At 43.8% G+C, this 19,695-nt stretch overlaps 1 protein-coding gene across 1 annotated transcript; it reads right to left on the bottom strand.

The window, feature by feature from the left end:
- Nucleotides 1-4,219: 4,219 nt before the first annotated feature.
- stk35 (serine/threonine kinase 35) lies at nucleotides 4,220-12,703 on the bottom strand. Its single transcript, XM_076984380.1, has 3 exons — nucleotides 11,901-12,703; nucleotides 10,198-10,962; nucleotides 4,220-7,312 (listed from the first exon to the last, which is right to left on the bottom strand). Exons 1-2 carry the CDS (start codon nucleotides 12,484-12,486, stop codon nucleotides 10,247-10,249), a joined length of 1,302 nt encoding a protein of 433 aa, XP_076840495.1. The 5' UTR covers nucleotides 12,487-12,703; the 3' UTR covers nucleotides 4,220-7,312; nucleotides 10,198-10,246.
- Nucleotides 12,704-19,695: the final 6,992 nt, after the last annotated feature.

Raw genomic sequence — 19,695 nt, forward strand, 5'->3', positions numbered from 1 at the left:
TTAGGGAGTGTGTGTGTGTGTGTGTGTGTGTGTGTGTGTGTGTGTGTGTGTGAGAGAGAGAGAGAGAGAGAGAGAGAGAGATTCTGGAGAGATTCTCCTAACCAAACTCCTTGGTCCACCAACTCTCATATCCCAGCTACATTTCAGCTAGAGCTCTAAGTCTCCCAGCCTGTGGGTGTGGTTGGAGGTGCAGGTGTGTGCAGCGTGGCACCCAGGGACCACAGGGCCACAGAGACATGACTTAATGTTCAAGAACTGGGTCACTTTGTATCAAAAGTCCAGGAAGACAGCCAGCCAGCTACACACACACACACACACACACACACACACACACACACACACACACACACACACACACACACACACACACACACACACACACACACACACAGCTGGGCTCAGGCTTTATTCAGAGATGTTGTTCCCACCCCAGACTTGAAGCCATGCTGCCCTTGAATGTGCCTTTTGATTGAGCTCTCTAATGAGACTTCTATGCACGTGCAATAAGCGCCTATAGATTCAGCCCTCTTGGCCAATTCAGATTAATCTCTGACTACTGAGATGTAAACATACAACTATCGTCTGGTCCTGTGTTCAGGAACTAACCAGTGATGAACTGGATATTGGGTGGCTGTTTGATTTCTTCAGTCTGCAAATGGTTTGGAGATCCGTATTTCTAATAATGTGACTGGTGTGTATGTGTCGACCACTAGTGAGTGAATTACAAGTAAACGACATGAAATGTATCTTTAATGTAATGTATAGAAATTACTTTCCTATCATACACCACCACAACATGCTAGTAGCTCACGCAAAACACCGACACGTCACACTGTAATAACTTTCCCCAGACTTGTTTAATGTTAACTCTAAAAATACCGTTCATTGTTTACCCTGCGATCCGCTCAGGATGCGATTGGAATAATTCCTCAATGAGATGCGCGACCCCGCGACCTCTCATTTTCATCCGGAGCTCTTAGCCCGTGCGCGGCGCGCGCTGTCCCTGAGCGCCGGATGCGCGTGTGCGCGTGTATTCAGAACGAGGCGCACTTTGAAAAGCCGTCCGACAATGCGCGTGTTCCATTAGACGCCGCTGCCTTTTCAGATGGCCACGCCGTTCTCTCTTTTCAGCGCCACGGCTCCTTTGTCGCAGGCGCCGTGACTCAGCCTGACTTTGATGGCTCAAGATTCAAGATGGTGTCCAGGCCGGGGACGCGTCCTACCTTTGATGGACTAATTAAAAAGTGCGTGGTGTCCTACACCATTTTTTTCTTCTCACATCTTTCTAAATCTGAGAAAGCTGTCTGAATTTTTTGGTTTGTTTTTTTTTCTCACTGAAAAGAAATGCTCATTAATAAGTATGTATAGATAATTATGTGGCTGGTACTCTCATGGAGAGTTCAAGGACACTCACTCTCACTGACTGTCACATGCTAATTTTTGCCACACGTGCTCTAGGGTTGCTCGGACACCCAGTACCAACCAGAACTCTCCAGATTATGGCATCAGAAATCCATGAGGATATTGTGGATTTACTAAGATCATTTGTATTTTAAAAAGGTTTGTCTGGTTTAAATAAACAACACACTTGGAAGTAGATACACAACATGAAGTGCAACACCCCATGAACCAACTGACTGTTTTATCAACGTGTCCACCATAAAATCTTAGGAAAAGGCTATATCTCATTACTTAAGTGAAGGTACTATATTATTTAGACTATAAAATATCTTGAGGTACCACATTCTTAAAATGACAGAAAACCAATGGAACTCAGGGGTTTTGAGTGCCTGGACAGTAAAACAAAGATGATTACAAAAGAGTGCAATTAATTGCAGGGGAAAATGAGTCAGGAAATGCTTTTTCCCATGCTTTTAAAAACATATTTGGGAGTTATTTCTACATTCAAACCAAAATGTGAAACATCAAGGAAAGAATTCAGTTGTAAATATAAAATGGATATGTAGAAATGTCTATACTGGTGTGATTCACCATCCAAACATCTATCAAGGGCCAAACAGTTTTATTCATACACCTGAAACAATCTACTCTGCACCTTTCAACAATGCCACAAGTGACAGTTCTGCAAGAGAGCGAGGAGTGTTAACTTTGTTTTCCTTTCGTGTGATTTAAAACCGTGTTTCCTGGCAGCCAGGATGGTAACACACGGCACATACGACCTGCGGCTTCCTCCCACGCTGCCAGCTACACAACAGCTTTGTTTACATCTCTGCTTCTGTCCTTCTGTTGGAGGACTCCCGTCAGTCAGAGTGAGCCACGCTGTGACATCTAAACCCTGATTGGGCGTTTGGATGTATCCAATCCAATATGTGACAAATAAACCTTGACTTGAAATGAAATTGAAAGGTGCCATATTTTTGTCAATTGTGATTTTTTACACCCCAATCGAAATTTGTCCTCTGCTTTTAACCCATCTGTGCAGTCAGCACACACACACACACACACACACACACACACACACACACACACTAGTGATTACTAGGGGGCTGTGGATCACACGTACCCAGAGCGGTGGGCAGCCCTAGCCCGGCGCCCGGGGAACAGTTGGGGTTAGGTGCCTTGCTCAAGGGCACCTCAGTCATGGCCTGTCTGGGAATCGAACCCACGACCCTCCGGTCACAAGACCAGTTCCCTAACCGCCAGGCCATGACTGCCCCCAATGACTTGACTTGACTTGGATGCTGAATAATTGTATTTCAAAATCAATTAGAAATTGTATTACCAGTTAATAAGAACTATATAACTATAAGAATTGGTGTTCTGATTAGTGACAGAGTGGAGGCAAAAGTGTATTTCTAAGAAGTTTACAAACACGTGCACACAAACACAGTGTGGGTAAAAGTGTAGTTTACAAATTTCAATACATTTGGTCATCTGACTCACACAGTAAAAAGTAAAGCTTATGTATTTATCACACATGGCTTTATTTGTAAGTACATGAACCCCTGCTGGTTAATCTGATACATATCATCCCTGTTAGCTAGGTTTCTGCTTAATACACATGCATACACTCCTTCTTTCAATTTCTCTCTCTCTCTCTCTCTTTCACACACACACACACACACACACACACACACACACACACACACACACACACACACACAGAGTACATAGTGTGTTTTATCAGTGCATGATTTCTTGAAGTATGTATGTGTATTACACAGTGATCCTGATTATAAATGCAAAATACTGATAGGAATGTCAAAATTTAAGGAATTAAGGAATTTATTTCAGATTGTTTAATGATAATAAAAAAATGAGTAGATGTAATTTAAATAATTAATTTGTAAAAACGCACACACACACACACACACACACACACGGCATCAGATGGAATGCTGCCGCATTACAGTCTATTGCACAGACACAGGACCCCATACATGCGAGGCAGAGCAGTGAACCAGTCGACATGGGCCTGAAGCATGTGGAGGAGTCTGGGTCAACGCTGGATTGGCTCAGCCCGTTTCTCCACCAAGACCGCAACCCTGCCATTGGCCACTGCCTGAACGCAGTGACCCCGTGGGGATGGTGGCAACACTGGCTGTCAAGGTCGTTCTGTCTTCTGGTGGGGTCAGTGGCCTCCTGGACACAGATAGCAAATATCTAGGCCAAGATGACTCATATATGATGTTGCATGTTGGCATAAATTCTAGTTTCTCAAACTGAACACCTGTGCTCACCCGTCCCTCAGCCTTGCAGGTACTGAAACATTTATACATGCATTTGTAACACTCAGATCAACCAGCTTACCCTCAACAGTTTATCATATGTACAGAGAACGCTCAGAGAAACGCTTGGTACAACCATGTTTAACATGAGCTGCTCCTCATCACAAAGCACTTCCTGCCCTGGGTCCCGATCCCCTGGAAGAGATTCTTCATGCATACGTTTCACTATAAAGAACATTCTTGAACTTTGTACTCATTTTGATCCTCATGTAACAAGGTTTAAATTAACTCCTATGGGTGTTCAGTCTTTTAGCATTCAAAGTCTTCAATGAAAATCTCTACTAAAAACGTTTTGACAGTATGCTACCAGTTCTTATCCTTGAATGTGTCCGTAGGTACCTGATCGTCACTATTCAGCTTGCGGTGTACGTTCTGTTTAATGTATCCTTGAGCGTGTGAAAGACACTGCATAAACAAAAGAATTTCAACCACGAACGCACATGTCACATTTTATTTCTTTTGTTCATTTATTAAAAAGACAGAACAGATGCTTTTGAAAAAACATTTTCATTACAAAAATTCCTTTCCAGTCATTAGTGCGTGCCTCTCTAAGATTTCTTAGCTTGCTCTTTAAGGAGTTCTGGAAGGCAGACAAGACTTTTGTTTGCATTAGATTAGATGAGGCCGGCCAGAATCAAGCCAGTTGCCTCCCTACTACAACTTATATTAACATGGAAACATGACATTAATTTTTCCCCCTACTTCAAAACATCAATTCAACTGAGGTTGTTGGATTGACCCACATGGTAAACAGAAGAAATATTGATCCAAAAAAATACCAAAACAAACGCCTGAGTTTTTGTACTAGTGTTTTTTACAGCAGCACTGCAAGCCTGTCTGAGACCTAAGTGCAAATGCCACAAAGATCCATAATGTAAACAGGTGCTTGCTAATACATGGTCATAATGTGCCTGTAATCAACCGCACAAGTTCAAGTCAGAGCCAACGTAGGAACTGTTAAGGCAACTCAATGACATGGAAAGAAAAAGTGCCGTGTCAGCTCAAACCGGATCACCTTCCACATCGCTCCATCAGAGGCTTCCGAACTGGGTTCAGCCAGGAACTGGTGCAGCTGCCCGAGCTCGTTCTCCCGTACTGATGCTGTCATTGGAAGAAGAGCTGGTCGTGAACACCATTCCAGAGCCAGCACGGGTGTGGTGTTCACAGCTCCCGTTCAAGGCCTGGAAATACACTTGCTTCTTTAAAAAATGAAAATAAGTAGGCAGCACTATTGCAGTTTTAAGCCACTGGAAAGTAATCATCGACTAAACCGGATAACTTTATGAGATTAAAAAAAAAAAACCACACACTTTCAAGATGAAATGCACAGATGCAATTAGATTCTTTAATGACATAATGGAAGAGTGAATGGCATGGAAATGCATGTTTTATCAAATCAGTAACTGATGACACAGTTAATGAGAACGAGGAAAACTGGAAATAAACTGAGGTAGAGCCATAACATGAGTAAAGCAGAAACTCATTTACATCGTACTCAAAATAAAATAATGTCTTACAGTCGCTCCAGGCTAAGAACCGCCTCTTCTGGAGGTGGTCTTAATCTTCGTGTGACAAACATGCAGCCTAATGCCTAATCCACAAACAATCTTGATAAAAATAAGCATCAATGTTTGAGATTATAGCCCTGGAGGAAACAGGTGAACATAATTCACCTGTCAGATTCAGAGTGGTAGTGTTTTTTATTTTAGGTTCAGTAATTGGGGGACGCTAACCTAACCTGGCTCAGTGGTAGCCATAGAAACAGACCCAACAAGTTTTTCAATAAATAAAATTCCTACTTTTAATATAATTCTGAATACATACTATTATTCACAACCCTGTTACATTTCCTTTGGCTTATTTTAAAGTTTGCATATATTTTTCAACATGCCAGCACTGCTGTAAAATGTTCAACCCAAACACAACAGGTATGTGAAGGCAGGTTTGGTGATGTCCAGGTGACATATGACAAGTGACATACAACAATGTGTTGACAACAGTAGTACAAAAGGTACTATGCATCTTATATACTTTCTTTAACATTCACCTGCCCCCAATGAGCAATAAATTAACTAGTAGATTTACTTTATTGAACAAATTTTTTTTGTAAAAATGACAAACCTGATATGACATTGATGTCCTTTATGTAAAGGTGTCATACTTTTTTATACTTTTAAATGTTTACTTTTAACTGCACACTTTTTAAACTTTTAAATGTATACTTTTAAATGTACACGTGCATAGAAAATAAACCAATTTCAGCACTGGAGATTTGTCTTCTACAAAGCATTTTACTGGTATTTTTTCTAAATGTCTAAATAAAAGAATAAAAAAAATAAAGAAAATAAAATAATGATCATACAAAAAATTAGAAATGGCTAACATCAGTTCTATGTCTGAAATTGAAAAGAAAGAAAAAAAAACACGAATGTTTAATAAAATTCTAACCTTTCTGTAAGTCCTTTGGGTCCCTTTTTACATTTTTCGCTTACCAAGTGTACTAGAAGGTTTGTTCCCTCATGCCAAATAACTGCCCCTTTTAACACGTATGCTAAATAGATGCAATTTATGCAAATATCACAGAAAAAACTCAGTGGGGAAGGCAACTGTATCTTTAAAAATCTGTTAATTTTTCCACCAAAAGTAAAACAATGAAGGTAATCAGTCTTTTGTCATAGGTTTAACTATAAACTGTAAAAATATCACATTTTTTCTTATTTGAATCTGTGGAACGGTATCTATGGGGATTTACATTTGGTTATTTTAGCATTTTCTCATTTTTCTGAGAGCAAGTCCGCTAGCCTCAATATTACAGTTTCCAAGGCCTTATTCAACTATGAAACATATTAATAGAAAAAAAGCACTATTCTGTGGCTTGCTGCTTTATTAAATGAAATGAGGCACAGAGGTGTGTTGCAGGACCAGTGTGGTGTAGCTTAGCTGCACATTCACACCCTGACTGAAAGGTGAGACATGGCATCTCCTGATTCACATTACATCATTCACAGTAGAACATTCACCAAGCACCAGTACGTCACAGGAACAGTGGACACCATTCCAGAACATGAAGAGAACATTCCACGCGGCTGGATGGAACACGGATCTTCTCCACCACGCGCCAGGACTCACAGACACACTGCCCACATCCTTAGAGATGCATTTGGCCTGAGGGTGTTTTGACAGAGTACAAACAACACGTCTTCCTGTCCGTTTTCTAACACAAGAGCACATCGGTGTAACAGGAGCAAGAAAGGAACAGTAAAGGAAGTAACAAACTCTCGCCCTTGGGTTACAATGATACATGTTCATTAGACTCAAATATGGAGTCCAGAAAGAGGGCCAGTCTAAATAAACATCTACCAGCACGACCATCCAGGTCACACTGACTGCTGTTATGCGTGAAGATGCCACCCAGGGCAGGATGTGCTGTCCATAGTCTGGGTCCCACACAGAGGCTTCCCGGCAGGGTCAACGCAGCAGTCACAGAGCAGACTCCCCCGCTCCGAGCTACACTTACCCGGTCTCCCACATGGACGTCCTGGCCAGCGTCGATTGTCCCACCTCTACACATGTGCGCACACACACACACACACACACACACACACACACACGCGCGCGCACACACACAGGAAGAAGTTTCAAGAAGCAAAAATTAAATCCATTCATCATTTATCACTCCTTATTAGTACAATCCCTTGTATGAAAAAAAAAATCCTTAATTCATGTCAGAATTTCACCTTTATGATCAGTCACTAACCCTAATGGCTCGTAATTATTATTTTAAAATAGACACTGTGCACAGTTCAGTTCGGGACACCTTTGCAGTAGCGTGTAGGCCATTAATATAAGTAGTCAGTTTGGTTCTGTGTAATTAGATCCAGTCTAATTGCATCTAGTCAGTAGTCATGATCACAGGACGACAAAGTGCACTATAGTAAGAACCAGACTGAATCAATGACCCCACCAGTGTACGCGCACACACGCACACACACGCGCACACACACACACACACACACACACACACACACACACACACACACACACACACACACACACACACACACACACACACACACTTACTTGAATGAAGCTCTGTCATGTCTTTGGCTTTTGATGGCCTGCTTCACTAAGCATGCAGGCATTATGTTACAGCATCCAGGCTAAATAGCTTTATACAACAGTGCCCCCCTTTCCTCAGAACCCACCATCCACCCAGTCCCCATGCCCCGCCCCCACCAGCCCCAACCACTGACCCACCCCCCCGTTGCCTCCCTTCTCCAGTCAGGAAGGTCAGTGGCTGATCACTGACCGATCACATCCGTTTCACTCGCTGGCTTGGTGTCGTTTGTGATGAACCGGCTTGTTTGTGTTGAGGGGCCAATAAGAATGAAAGACTACAACTACATCATCACTCTTCATACTGCAATTTTCTCTTAGCTTAGATTAAAAATAAATAAAATCAGCAAACAAGCTGGCAAACAAGCAAGAAAAGACCATCCATTTCTGATCCTGAAATCCAAGCATCTTTCATTTCACCAGAACTTGCAGCAGTTTGCTGGATGACAAAAGAAGACAACCATAAAGAGAGTTGCCATTTTTTTGAATGAAGCCTGATCCAATTGATTTTCTACTTGCTCTAAAGCTTCAGGATCAGCCCCAGACAATCCAGTACCTTATACAGGGCAGAGCCCGTCAGCCAGGCTGAGAGAGGACAAAATGTTCCCCGCGTGGCCTGAATGTCGGCTGGAGAAACACGTCTCGCCTCCTGCCAGCTGAGCCCAGGCGTTGGGGTTGAGCAGGGCACGTGAGGGTTGGGGTGGGGGGGTTGGGATTTGGGGGTCATGGGGTGAGTCCTGCAGCTGTAAACATCTCCACTGCACCAGGGATTGTAGAAAAGGCTGACTGTGACATATCAAAATGGCCTGTGCACTTCCATGCCCCTTGTGTATGTAAACAACTCACCAACACACATATAGAAGGGGGGGGGGTCTCATGCAGATGGATGGATGTTGTGATTGATTACCAAGATCCTGTTACTGCACAAAGACAAGGGGAGGGGGAATTTTGAGGGCTTTTGCACAACCACTGCACCTCCGGGTCTGTGAGCAGAGGCCACTCTGTGTTGGAGGCACGCAATAGCTTAGGCATGCATTCACAGAGCAGCACAAGAGCCAGATGGAGTCCACATGGGACTCACACATCACCGACACAATTAAAAGTGACTTGGCTCTTAAATCGAGAGGGAAGATCCACCGTTGCCTACCGAGCGTGACGCTTTTAGTGGGGGAAGACACGTTTCCGACTCTCGGCTTCATCCGAGGAGGGAGAAGAGTGAAAGCCAGCGTGTCTTTACCAAGCAGGGCGTAAACAACAGAAGCCTGTGGCTGGAGGCGACCGCACGGTCCGCTTTCCTAGAAATGCAAAACCTGGAAAGCACGGTGGACGTGTTGCCGACATCCTGCCCTCAAACCCCATACGCCAAGACCCACGCAGACATCAATACCTGGGCCGTTGGCTTAGGGTGTTTCAAGGGGTTAACAGCAGGCCGCTTTCCGTCTCACACAATGTGGGTACACGATCATGGCAGACGCCATGAGAACAGACTAGCGTGTGGAGCTGCAACGTTGGCTCTTCTGCTCGAGAGGTGTCAGATCCTGTTGATCCAATCACGCGTAAAATAGCCCCAGGGCGAGCTCATAACAGAGAGCAGAGAAAGCACGTGGTGCCAGTTGGGCAGAACACGTTGGGTGAGTGCCCCTGCCCCTGAGGCCATGGGCGGTACAGATTTAATTAAGGCAGAACAAAGCGGCAGGAGGGACCAGGAATTCCCAAGCAGGCAGATGAGAGTGTGTTTAACGACCTACGTGTCAAGGACTCCATTTCTGTGTACGTGGGGCGTGTTCAGGCAAGGAGTGAGGGCATGCGTGAGGTATGGGGCAGACTGGCTGGCTGTCTTGGAGAAATGCCTTTAAAACATCGTAAACAAACATGGACGCAGATCCGAAAAAGCTGCGAGTCAGAAAGCCATCATGACACAAAGAGACTAAACACTCCACCCATAGTAAGTGTACCAGCAGGGTAAAGCTTATACATCAGGTTAAACGTATCTTCCAGGAGAATAAACACATCATAGCGCAAATACAAGTGTAGGGGTTTTCAGAGAGCAGGCCGATGAGAACTTTTCTTTCTCTACTGTAGCTCACTTAGGTCACAAGAGAGTTGATTGTAAGCTGAAATGTTTTAAAAGGTCTACTCTAAACAGTGGTGTGGTACTCCAGGTCTGAAGTGTGAAAATAACCTTCTCTGAGCAATTAGGAAGACCTTCCCTGAACAACGATTATTTCAGACATCAGAAATCAGACTTGAGAACTTTTTACATCTCACCTCACCATTTAGTTAAAAACAAGATGAGGGTTATTAATTCCACCCAGTGGTCACAAAAACCCACCTGATACTGAGCTCACGTTCTCTTTGGGGCACAGCGGTAGGAATTACGGTCACGTGGCGCACGTGACCTGGTCCATTCTGAGCTCCAGTTGGAAGGCATCGGGTCGATCCTGCGGGTTGGCGGCCAGCATGTCACGCAGGAGGCGTCGCACGCCGTCCGACATGCCACTGCGGGATTTCAGCGGGATGTGCAGGACCATGCGGGGGTTCTCCAACAGGGCCTCGCCCACCGGCACGATCTCGCCACCCTGCCGTACGTACGTGCCAAGGAGCTCACGCTTCGACTCTGCGTCAATGAACGTGATGCGCTCCAGCATGGCCCAGATGATGATGCCCAAGGCGAAGATGTCCGCCTTGGCCGTGTAGTGGCCCTCCCACACCTCCGGAGCCATGTAGAAGTCCGAGCCGCACGCTGACGACAGCCAGTACTTATTGACGTTGACGCTGCGCTCGGCCAGAGCCGGGCCACCCTGCTCTTCCCAGCCCAGTGCAGCACACACCTTGCTGAGGCCGAAATCAGCCACCTTGGCGACGGGTGTACCGGCCTTCTGGGAGATGAGGATGTTGTCGGGTTTGAGGTCACGGTGGACGATGCTGTTCTTATGGAGAAAGGCCACAGCGCTGGTCAGCTGCTTCATGAAGCTGTGGTTGGTGCACGGGTCGGGTCGACGGGACAGGATGTACTGGTTCAGGTCGCCGCCCTCACAGAACTCCATGACGAACCACAGGTAGCACGACTCTTCGGGGTAATCCAAGATGCACTCACCTGCAAAAGAATTTGAAGGACAGTCCCTGAGCACAGGCACACACAGCTGGTGGTCTTCCACACAGAGCAAAGATGCTCGCTCAAATCAAGGTTGATCTGGCCTACAAAGACGTGAATAACATCAAACTCTGCGAAAATGGCATTGACATTCGCTTTCACTTTCAAACTCAAGCTAACATTCAAAAACCAACTGCTTACTCATAACACTTTTCTAAGCTGCACCAACAGTGCGGTAAACATACTGGCTCTCTTAGCCTAAATGTTTACACACCCCACTGTGATACTAATTTCAGCAATGCAGCTTCTGCCTCTTCATCCTGTCTCTACTGGTTTGGGCACACTCCAGCAAGCTAAATGGCACCAGTTGACTTCTGATTTCACATTCAGTCAGCTTGTTGTGGGTTTTTTTTTGCTGTAGTGTTTTTGCTGCCAAACTGAAAACTCATAGTTTCAGTACAAATCATTGGCTGTTTGCTTTGCAACAATCCAGGGGACCTAAAAAACTACACAAACACACAAAAACCCGACAAAATAACACAAGAGCTGGATAAATAAACCTACATAAACAGCCATATGGGCTTGTATTAAAGACGTGTGCGCGCGAGCGTTCTGGAACGCTATGTTCCCGCACGCGCCGCGCTGGTTACCCTGCACAGCAAGCAGCTGCTGCAGGACTTTTAACAGTTGTGTTTACATCCAAACACGTTCACCATGTAATCCCAATCCCCTAATAATCTCAACATCTTCATATCACAACGTACGCACCTACAAACCAACGCTACAAACATAGAGAAACAGATCATATTTAGCGATTAATCGCGGTTTAATCGATTACACGCAGCAAATCAAAACACAATTAGCAAGCTAGTCGGCCAGAAAGCTGTACTTTTAAGGACAGGCTGACCCATTTGTGATTGTTATTGTCATTTATTTTTTACCTTTCAGCGATGTCTCCACTAACTGCAAATACTGTTTCGACCGTTTGTTGCCGTGGCTCATCTTCTGGGCCATTCCGTTTCTTTCAAGTATACACTCTTCCAGTTGAACGACGTTTTCGTGTTTCTTCTCCAAACTAGCCAAGGCCCAAAATTCGGCCAGGGCGAGCTCCACTTTCTCGGGCGCGTCGCAGCGCAGCTTCTTCACGGCCACACGGGCGCCGGATCTACGGGCGACGGCCTCGTACACGGTGCCGTAGCTACCCCGGCCGACCTCCCGCAGCAGGCTGTACCGAGGCGCTCCGGTCGCGGCGTCCTCGAGGTGCCCGAACGAGCCGCCGGAGACACGGGCTCGTCCCGCGGACGCGTCGCCGCCGGAGACACGGGCTCGTCCCGCGGACGCGTCGCCGTCGTCGTCGTTGTCTTCAAGGGGGAGCGACCTCAAAACTTTCCATTCGTCCCGTTTGGTGTTTGCGTCGTGGGGCTGAGATCTCCTCCGGCCCCGCCGCACGCCCCTCGTCCCCGCCGCGGGGCTCCAGCTCGCCCCCTCTCCAAACACAAGTTTCAGGGCGGAGGTGCAGTGTTTCATCGCTTCCTTGCGTGGTTTTCTTAAGAGTAAGACGTCAGGCGGTTAAGTAGCGAACTTGGCGCTGATAATTCTTCAGTGTTTGGTTGTGTTTCATGCTCTACAACAGGACAACTCTCCCAGACACAAACTAAACTCTCAACTATCACTCCGGACTACTTGCAGCAGAAGGGAGGCGCGCCCTCCTCTTACAGTCCGATAGGCGCCTTTATTTAAAAAGATACAATCTTCCTCTTCATCTTATACAAACGCCTGTAATAACGTTACATTACTATATATTTTCAAAAATATTTGATTTCCTATTACAGTGAAAATGGTGAAGGATGAATGGAACGAAAACAGCAGGAGGTCGTGCAGGTTATAAATTATTTCTGTTGTTGTGGTTCCGTCCTCATTACTCATCTGCTGTTAGAGCTACCTTTGAATTAAACCATTTCACTCGCTAAAGTTAAACATGGCATTCTGCGTTTTAACCTCATTGTCAGTATTTCAAATTGATTACAGAGCCAAAAACGTGTGTCATAGGCTGCAGCATACAGGAAATAGCTCCCAGATATATGGGTCTTTACAAATGCTAAACTTTCTGGGACAAAATTTGGCCCAGGAAAGGATGTTTCTTCTTTTTTTCTTTGCACAGTGTTGTATTTTTTATTCTTATCTCCAGCATGTGTTTTTGAAATAAACAAAATTCTGATAAAATAGGTGCAATATGTGCCATAAGAGCCATTTGAGATTCTGCTGAAATGGCCTCAAAATACCATGGAGGTTTGTGTCCGTAGTACATTAGGTGGTTAAAACGTAGATCTGGTGTTGGATGTTTTGTTGTACACTTTTTGTCCTGCTCCTGGTCAGCTTTACATTTACACACCTTTACGTTTCACAGCTTTACATTTACACAAAGGTAACACAATTGTCTGCATTAATTAAAATGCAGTTGAAATAAAGTCAATATGAACGATATATACATATTGTTAACAGAGAACTTTTTGCTACAGCATGCTAGACATTTCTGTCTAGCTGATTGGACAAAGCTGAACCCAAAGCTGAATCCACCATCACTTCACTGTCTGAGGATGTGAGAAATAGAATAGACCAACAATCTTGTTTGGTTCAGATGGTGTCCAGCATGTGTGTGACAGTGCCCTGGGGAGGAGGACCAAGATAACCGTGTCTTGCCTACAGTCGAGTGTGGTGGTGGTGGTAGCATCATGGTCTGGGGTTGCACAAGTGCTGGAGAGTTGTGGACCATGTGGTAATTTTAACACTATTTAATGCACGGAATGTGTTTTCTTATTATCTGTGGACAGAAATATGTCTGCTGAGACCTGTCTTGTGTCATACCAAAAAAAGTCCACTGACTGCTGCAGAAATGACAGCAGCTGCAAGAGAAACCTGCAGATGCTTCTACTTTAAATGGTTTCCTCCAATATCTGACAGCACAGAATACAATGGTAGTAGCAGTTCGGAAACCATATTTACAGTATGGACTAAGTAGATGTATGTGTTTGGTATGCTTTTAACTTGGAAGAGAAAATCGTATTTCATAGCTATGAACGCGAAAAAAAAGTATATCCAAACATGATCCAGACATGAAAGGCGTCATACCAAATTGAAAGTAGGCACTAAATTAGCTGTTTTGGTTGGATTTTAGTAAGTATACCCCTGTCTGTGCTTGCCCCGAGAGAAATACGTTAACCTGGGTGGTTTTAACATTATCGTTTTAATTATAGCAGCCTATAAAACCGTATTTCTTGCTCATAGTAAGATAAGGTTATTAGCTTTCCTGCATTTGACTTCAATTTGACATGGTTGAGGGACACCTTCTGGAATTATGTGGCCACTGGTTTAGGACTTTGCTGATGGGGATGAAAATGACTAATGTTTCTGTTCTTCTTTCTCAACAACTCTCAATGAACTGTATAGCATTATTAATAAGTTATACTGTAATAAGGAACAATGGCTGTAGGCCCATTATTTTTGAATATAGATAGATCTCATCACACACTTCAAAGACAGAAACTATTTCAGCTTTTGCATACAAAACAGAAATACTATGAAACTGTTTTACATGAAATACAAGGCACATGTTACTTAACTGAATTCAAATTAAGTTATGAAATCTTGATCATCGGCAATCGATGGATGCACACTCCAAAAAAAGCCTTTTTTTTTTAAATACAAACCTTACGTAGATCAAATACAAAATATTTTTTAGTTCATTACATGTCTATTTTGAATGCCATTACCTCAGTAGATGAGGGTGTATTAACTGATCAGATAGATCAGGGAGTATTAACTGAGTCTGGCTCTCCTGGTTCTGGTGGTACTGGAGCAGTGGACCAACATCAGCAGGCTTCAGCGTTCATGGTGATGTGGATGGCCTACATGCCAAGGCCTCGCTCACGGCCTTCGGGAGTCTCAATGACCACTTGGCCTTCTTCTGGTTTTTCTTTGTTTACCTTCTTTGTTGCCTCCAACCACTCTGAATACAAGGACCCCCCCCCCCCCCCCCCCCCATCTTACTTCACCGCTACATCCCTGTGTGTCTTATTCAGTATCTTTCTCTCTCTGTAAGGGATTTATTTGTCCTTTTTTTCAAGTTTCAGGGCCACAGCTTCTGACTCAAAGCTGTTCTCTCTCTCTCTCTCTCTCTCTCTCTCTCTCTCTCTCTCTCTCTCTCCTCTTTCTGTCCAGCCACTCACTCTTTTATGTTCACACCAAACATTGTATCATGTCATATGAGTCACCATGGTAACCTGAAGGACAGTGCATTCATATTAAGAGTTATTTGAGATTCTGCTGAAACAGCCTCAAAATACCATAGAGGTTTGTGTGTTTAGTACATTAGGTGGTGAAAAGCTGGTCTGGTGTTGGATATATTGTTGTACACCTTATCTTGTGTTACACAAAGGAATAAATATTGGAATCAGCTTTACATTTACACACCTTTACATTTTACACAAAGGTAACACCAATGTCTGCATTTATTAAAATGCAGTCGAAATAAAGTTAATATGAAAAATATATACACATTGTTTACAGAGAGCTGGTTGCTACAGCATGCTAGACATTTCTGCCTAGCTGATTGGATGAAGCTGAACCCAGAGCCACCATCCAACCTGCAGCTGTGCAGGACAGTATGGACTTCAGGTCTCTGTCACTCTTTCATGTGTCTCATCATTCACATGTGACATTGCACTAAGACACACTTATGAACTGCTTTATGAACCATGTATGCATGTCAGCTTGAGCTTATGTAGTCAGTGGCAGCTGAGAACCAGAGAAAATAGTGAAGACTATTAAACAAGTCTCACTGAAATATATACCCATCGGCCAACTGATATGATTTGAAATACTAATTATGGTGTTAATTATATAAATGAAAAAGTGAAATAGATCACCGGATGCATATAAGATTATATTATTGTTCATAAGACACACTATGTATGTTCATCTAATAAACAAAAGTAGAGAAGACTGCTGCCCCCTGCTGTTTATAAAAGCATTGAACGGTATAAAAAAAGTCTAGAAATTGTAGTAGTCTGCCTGCGTGTGAAAGACATTTATAAAGCATATTAGAGCAGGAGAGCTCTGACAGGCCCCAACAACATGGTGTGCCAATACTTAACAGCATCCTATAGCTTGCTGTCTGGTTCTGACTGTACCAAAATTACATTATTCATGCTGTGTGGAATAGACTTTTTCTTGTCTATCATTTTATTCATTTCAGTTTTTTTTACCTTGTTCTACATAAAGAAATTAGTTCTACTGGGACTTAAATAACACAGTTTTTAGCATGAATTTAGCATGAAAGCCATTAGCCCTGAGGTCAGGAGGACAGAGAAGAAAGCGTGGGAAGCCAAACCAATGACGCACGGCCACGCCAGCTTTTATTAGCAGCTCTGCAAACACAGAAAAAAAAACTTTCTTGAAGTGAAAGTTGAGGTGTGCCATTTTGGATGATGGCCTCCTGAATCATGGCTCAGGCACTAGATCACAACAGATTACATTAGATCACAGTAGATCACACTCCAGAAGGACTCGAGTACAGAAGAAAAATTAATTAAGAAGTGTGTGTGTGTGTGTGTGTGTGTGTGTGTGTGTGTGTGTGTGTGTGTGTGTGTGTGTGTGTGTGTGTGTGTGTGTGTGTGTTTGTGTGGAGAGAGAGAGAGAGAGGATGGGGGAGTTTGAAAGGCTGCCTTACATTTGCAGGAAATATTAGAGGGTGACCTTGCATCAGCTGCTGTGACTAGGAAATGCGAGAACTCTCAGTAAAAACACTCTTTCTGCACGCTCTTTATGACCCAGCTGAAGGTGAGAATCAGAGAGCAACAGCTTGAGAGCTGCTCTGCCTTTTGCATCCTCTGCCATCTTTGCACTTGCTCCTGGTCCTGGTCCTGGTCCTGCTCTTGCTCCTGGTCCTGCTCCTGGTCCTGCTCCTGGTCTTGCTCTTGGTCCTGGTCCTGCTCCTGGTCCTAGTCTTGCTCCTGATCCTGCTCCTACACCTGCTCCTGCTCCTGCTCCTAGTCCTGCTCGTGGTCCTGCTCCTGGTCTTGCTCCTGGTCTTGCTCCTAGTCCTGCTCCTAGTCCTGCTCCTGGTCTTGCTCCTGGTCCTGCTCCTGGTCTTGCTTCTGGTCCTGCTCCTGGTCCTGCTCCTGCTCCTGGTCTTGCTCCTGGTCCTGCTCCTGGTCATTCTCCTGGACCTGCTCCTGGTCCTGCTACTGGTCCTGCTCCTGGTCTTGCCCAACATTCATCTCCTGTTCACACCAAATCAAAACCACTTGCAGTTTAATTAAAAAGTAATATTCATTAGTCTGTGTGTTTTTCTCACTCCTCACTCTTCACTGTAATGGTAATGGAGTCTGCTTTTTGTGTCTTTATCCAGCTGACTACATTTACAGCATATAAATATATAGCAGCTAATATGTTAGATTTTTCCAATCTAATTTGTGGATGAAAAGATGCATGTGGGTTCAAAAAAGTACCTCAAGGTCCATTAGTGAAATTTACAGGCGTGAGCTAGACTTTAGCTCAGATGTTTTATGTTCCTAGCTGGAGTGTCTTTGTCACGATCAATCCCACAACAATGACTGGTGGCTCAGATCTCAGAGGACAGCTATGAAGTGGGGAAAAACATGTACCATAACGTGTCCATTATCACTCAGAGGGCGCGTCCCGCGTCATCGTTTTTAGCACAGCCCCAAAGACTGAGGTGGAGAGGGAGAAGAAACATGCAAGAAATTAAAAGTTGCAACTCCCACGGTAATTATTTATGGAATCCTTCGCCGCTGCTATGGTTACATTCGCACCATGTACATGGAAAAATTCAGGTGCTCTGCTGAGGCTAAATACATCTCCCTGTCTCTCTCTCAATCTCACATCTCTCAATCTCTCTCTTCTCTTAATCTCTCATCTCTCAATCTTTCAATGTCTCATCTCTCAAAATCTCTCATCTCTCCTCTCTCAATCTCATCTCTTAATATCACATTTCTTAATTTCTCACCTCTCAATCTCTCATCTCTCAATCTCTCATCTCTTAATCTCTGATTTCTCGATCTCACATCTCTTAATATCTCATCTCTCAATCTCTCTCTTATCTCTTAATCTCTCATCTCTCAATCTCTCTCTCATCAATCTTTCATCTCCCTGTCTCTCCCTCAATCTCTTTCTGTACGTCATGGAGTTGCAGCTTTCTGAATTCGCCGCACATCGACTGCAGCAGAAGAGTAAGTTTGGTAGTTTGGCTTTCATGTAAATATCACGGTGCTCTGAATCACAACACAATTGCTGTCTACACTTCGAATTTCCCAACCAATCCCCCAACCTGAACACAAGCAACAAGGATCATCTTATATACATTTTGTTACAAAACGTTCCCCCATGACAGTAACCATTCACTATCATTATTTTTCTGACTGCTTTTACTGCGGATGCTTGTAGTATGTATGAGAAAGGACACATGTCCAATAGTATGAATGAACGTATCCAGTAATTTGGGGGTTTGTGCCTGGGATGCTGGTGTGTCTAAGAGACGGAGGATTGTAAACATAGCCAGTGGGCCAGTAGAACATATAAACCAGCATTTGCCAACGTGGTCACGTAGATAATTGATATTGTGTTTGAACAAGCCCCAGCAATGGATTAATGATTTATACAGGAGCCTCACATACACTGAGGAGGTCTGAGGACTGTAGCGACCTGCTCACAAGAGCCCAGATTCAACATGTGGAAGAATGTTTCTGTTTCTCTCTCTCTCTCTCTCTCTCTCTCTCTCTCTCTCTCTCTCTCTCTCTCTCTCTCTCTCTCTCTCTCGTTAACTAGGACTTCCCTTTCAACCTCATTAATTCCAAGTACCAGAAAATGGGACTCTGTCCAACCCCATTCATGCATCCACGTGTGCTCAAACAAGTGGAAACTTTTATCTCATGGACACATGAGGCTAAAACCGAAACTGTTGTTGTGCATATTCACAAGATAAACTCTAGTAATATACTATCACAAATTACTAACATATTATAGAAAATGAAATATCAGTATAATGAAAACATGGACTTTTGCACAACCATCGGGCAGGATGTTTCTATATTACAGAGTTCACATGTGCTTCAAGTCATGTTGAAATTTATACCGACAGGCATATCGTAACTGTTGACAGACATGTCACTAATGCACCAAAATTAATTCCTGGACAAGAACTGACTGCATTAAAATATGTGTGTTTAGGTCCAGCACGTCAAATATTCTACCTTTTCTATCACCAAGCACATTCACTTTGTGAACCCCAGCTCCAACCCCCCCTCCACACACACACACACACACACACACACACACACACACACACACACACACACACACACACACATACACGGCAAACAAACAATATGCACATGATTGTAGCCTATATTACATCAAAGGAAGTCTACTTCTTAACTATAATATCTGATAGAACTAGATCCAAAGAACTAAGCTGAAACCAATATATCTTATTTATTTTAAAAAAGTGTGCAGATCACCCATCTTCATCAGCAAAGCAGGTGTTCACACCTTTTGTGGATGGCAGAGCCATAAATCACGAATATAACTATTTTTTGCACAGTTCTCTTCTGTTAAATGTGTGCTTCTACCTTTAAACCAGTTGCAAACACTAATCTGACGCGACCTTAGGCAATCGACACGTTTTCCGTTGGCGAGTCGTGTTGAACATCATGATCG

Source organism: Brachyhypopomus gauderio, chromosome 21 (assembly GCF_052324685.1).
Source record: "Brachyhypopomus gauderio isolate BG-103 chromosome 21, BGAUD_0.2, whole genome shotgun sequence".
Taxonomy (NCBI): domain Eukaryota; kingdom Metazoa; phylum Chordata; class Actinopteri; order Gymnotiformes; family Hypopomidae; genus Brachyhypopomus; species Brachyhypopomus gauderio.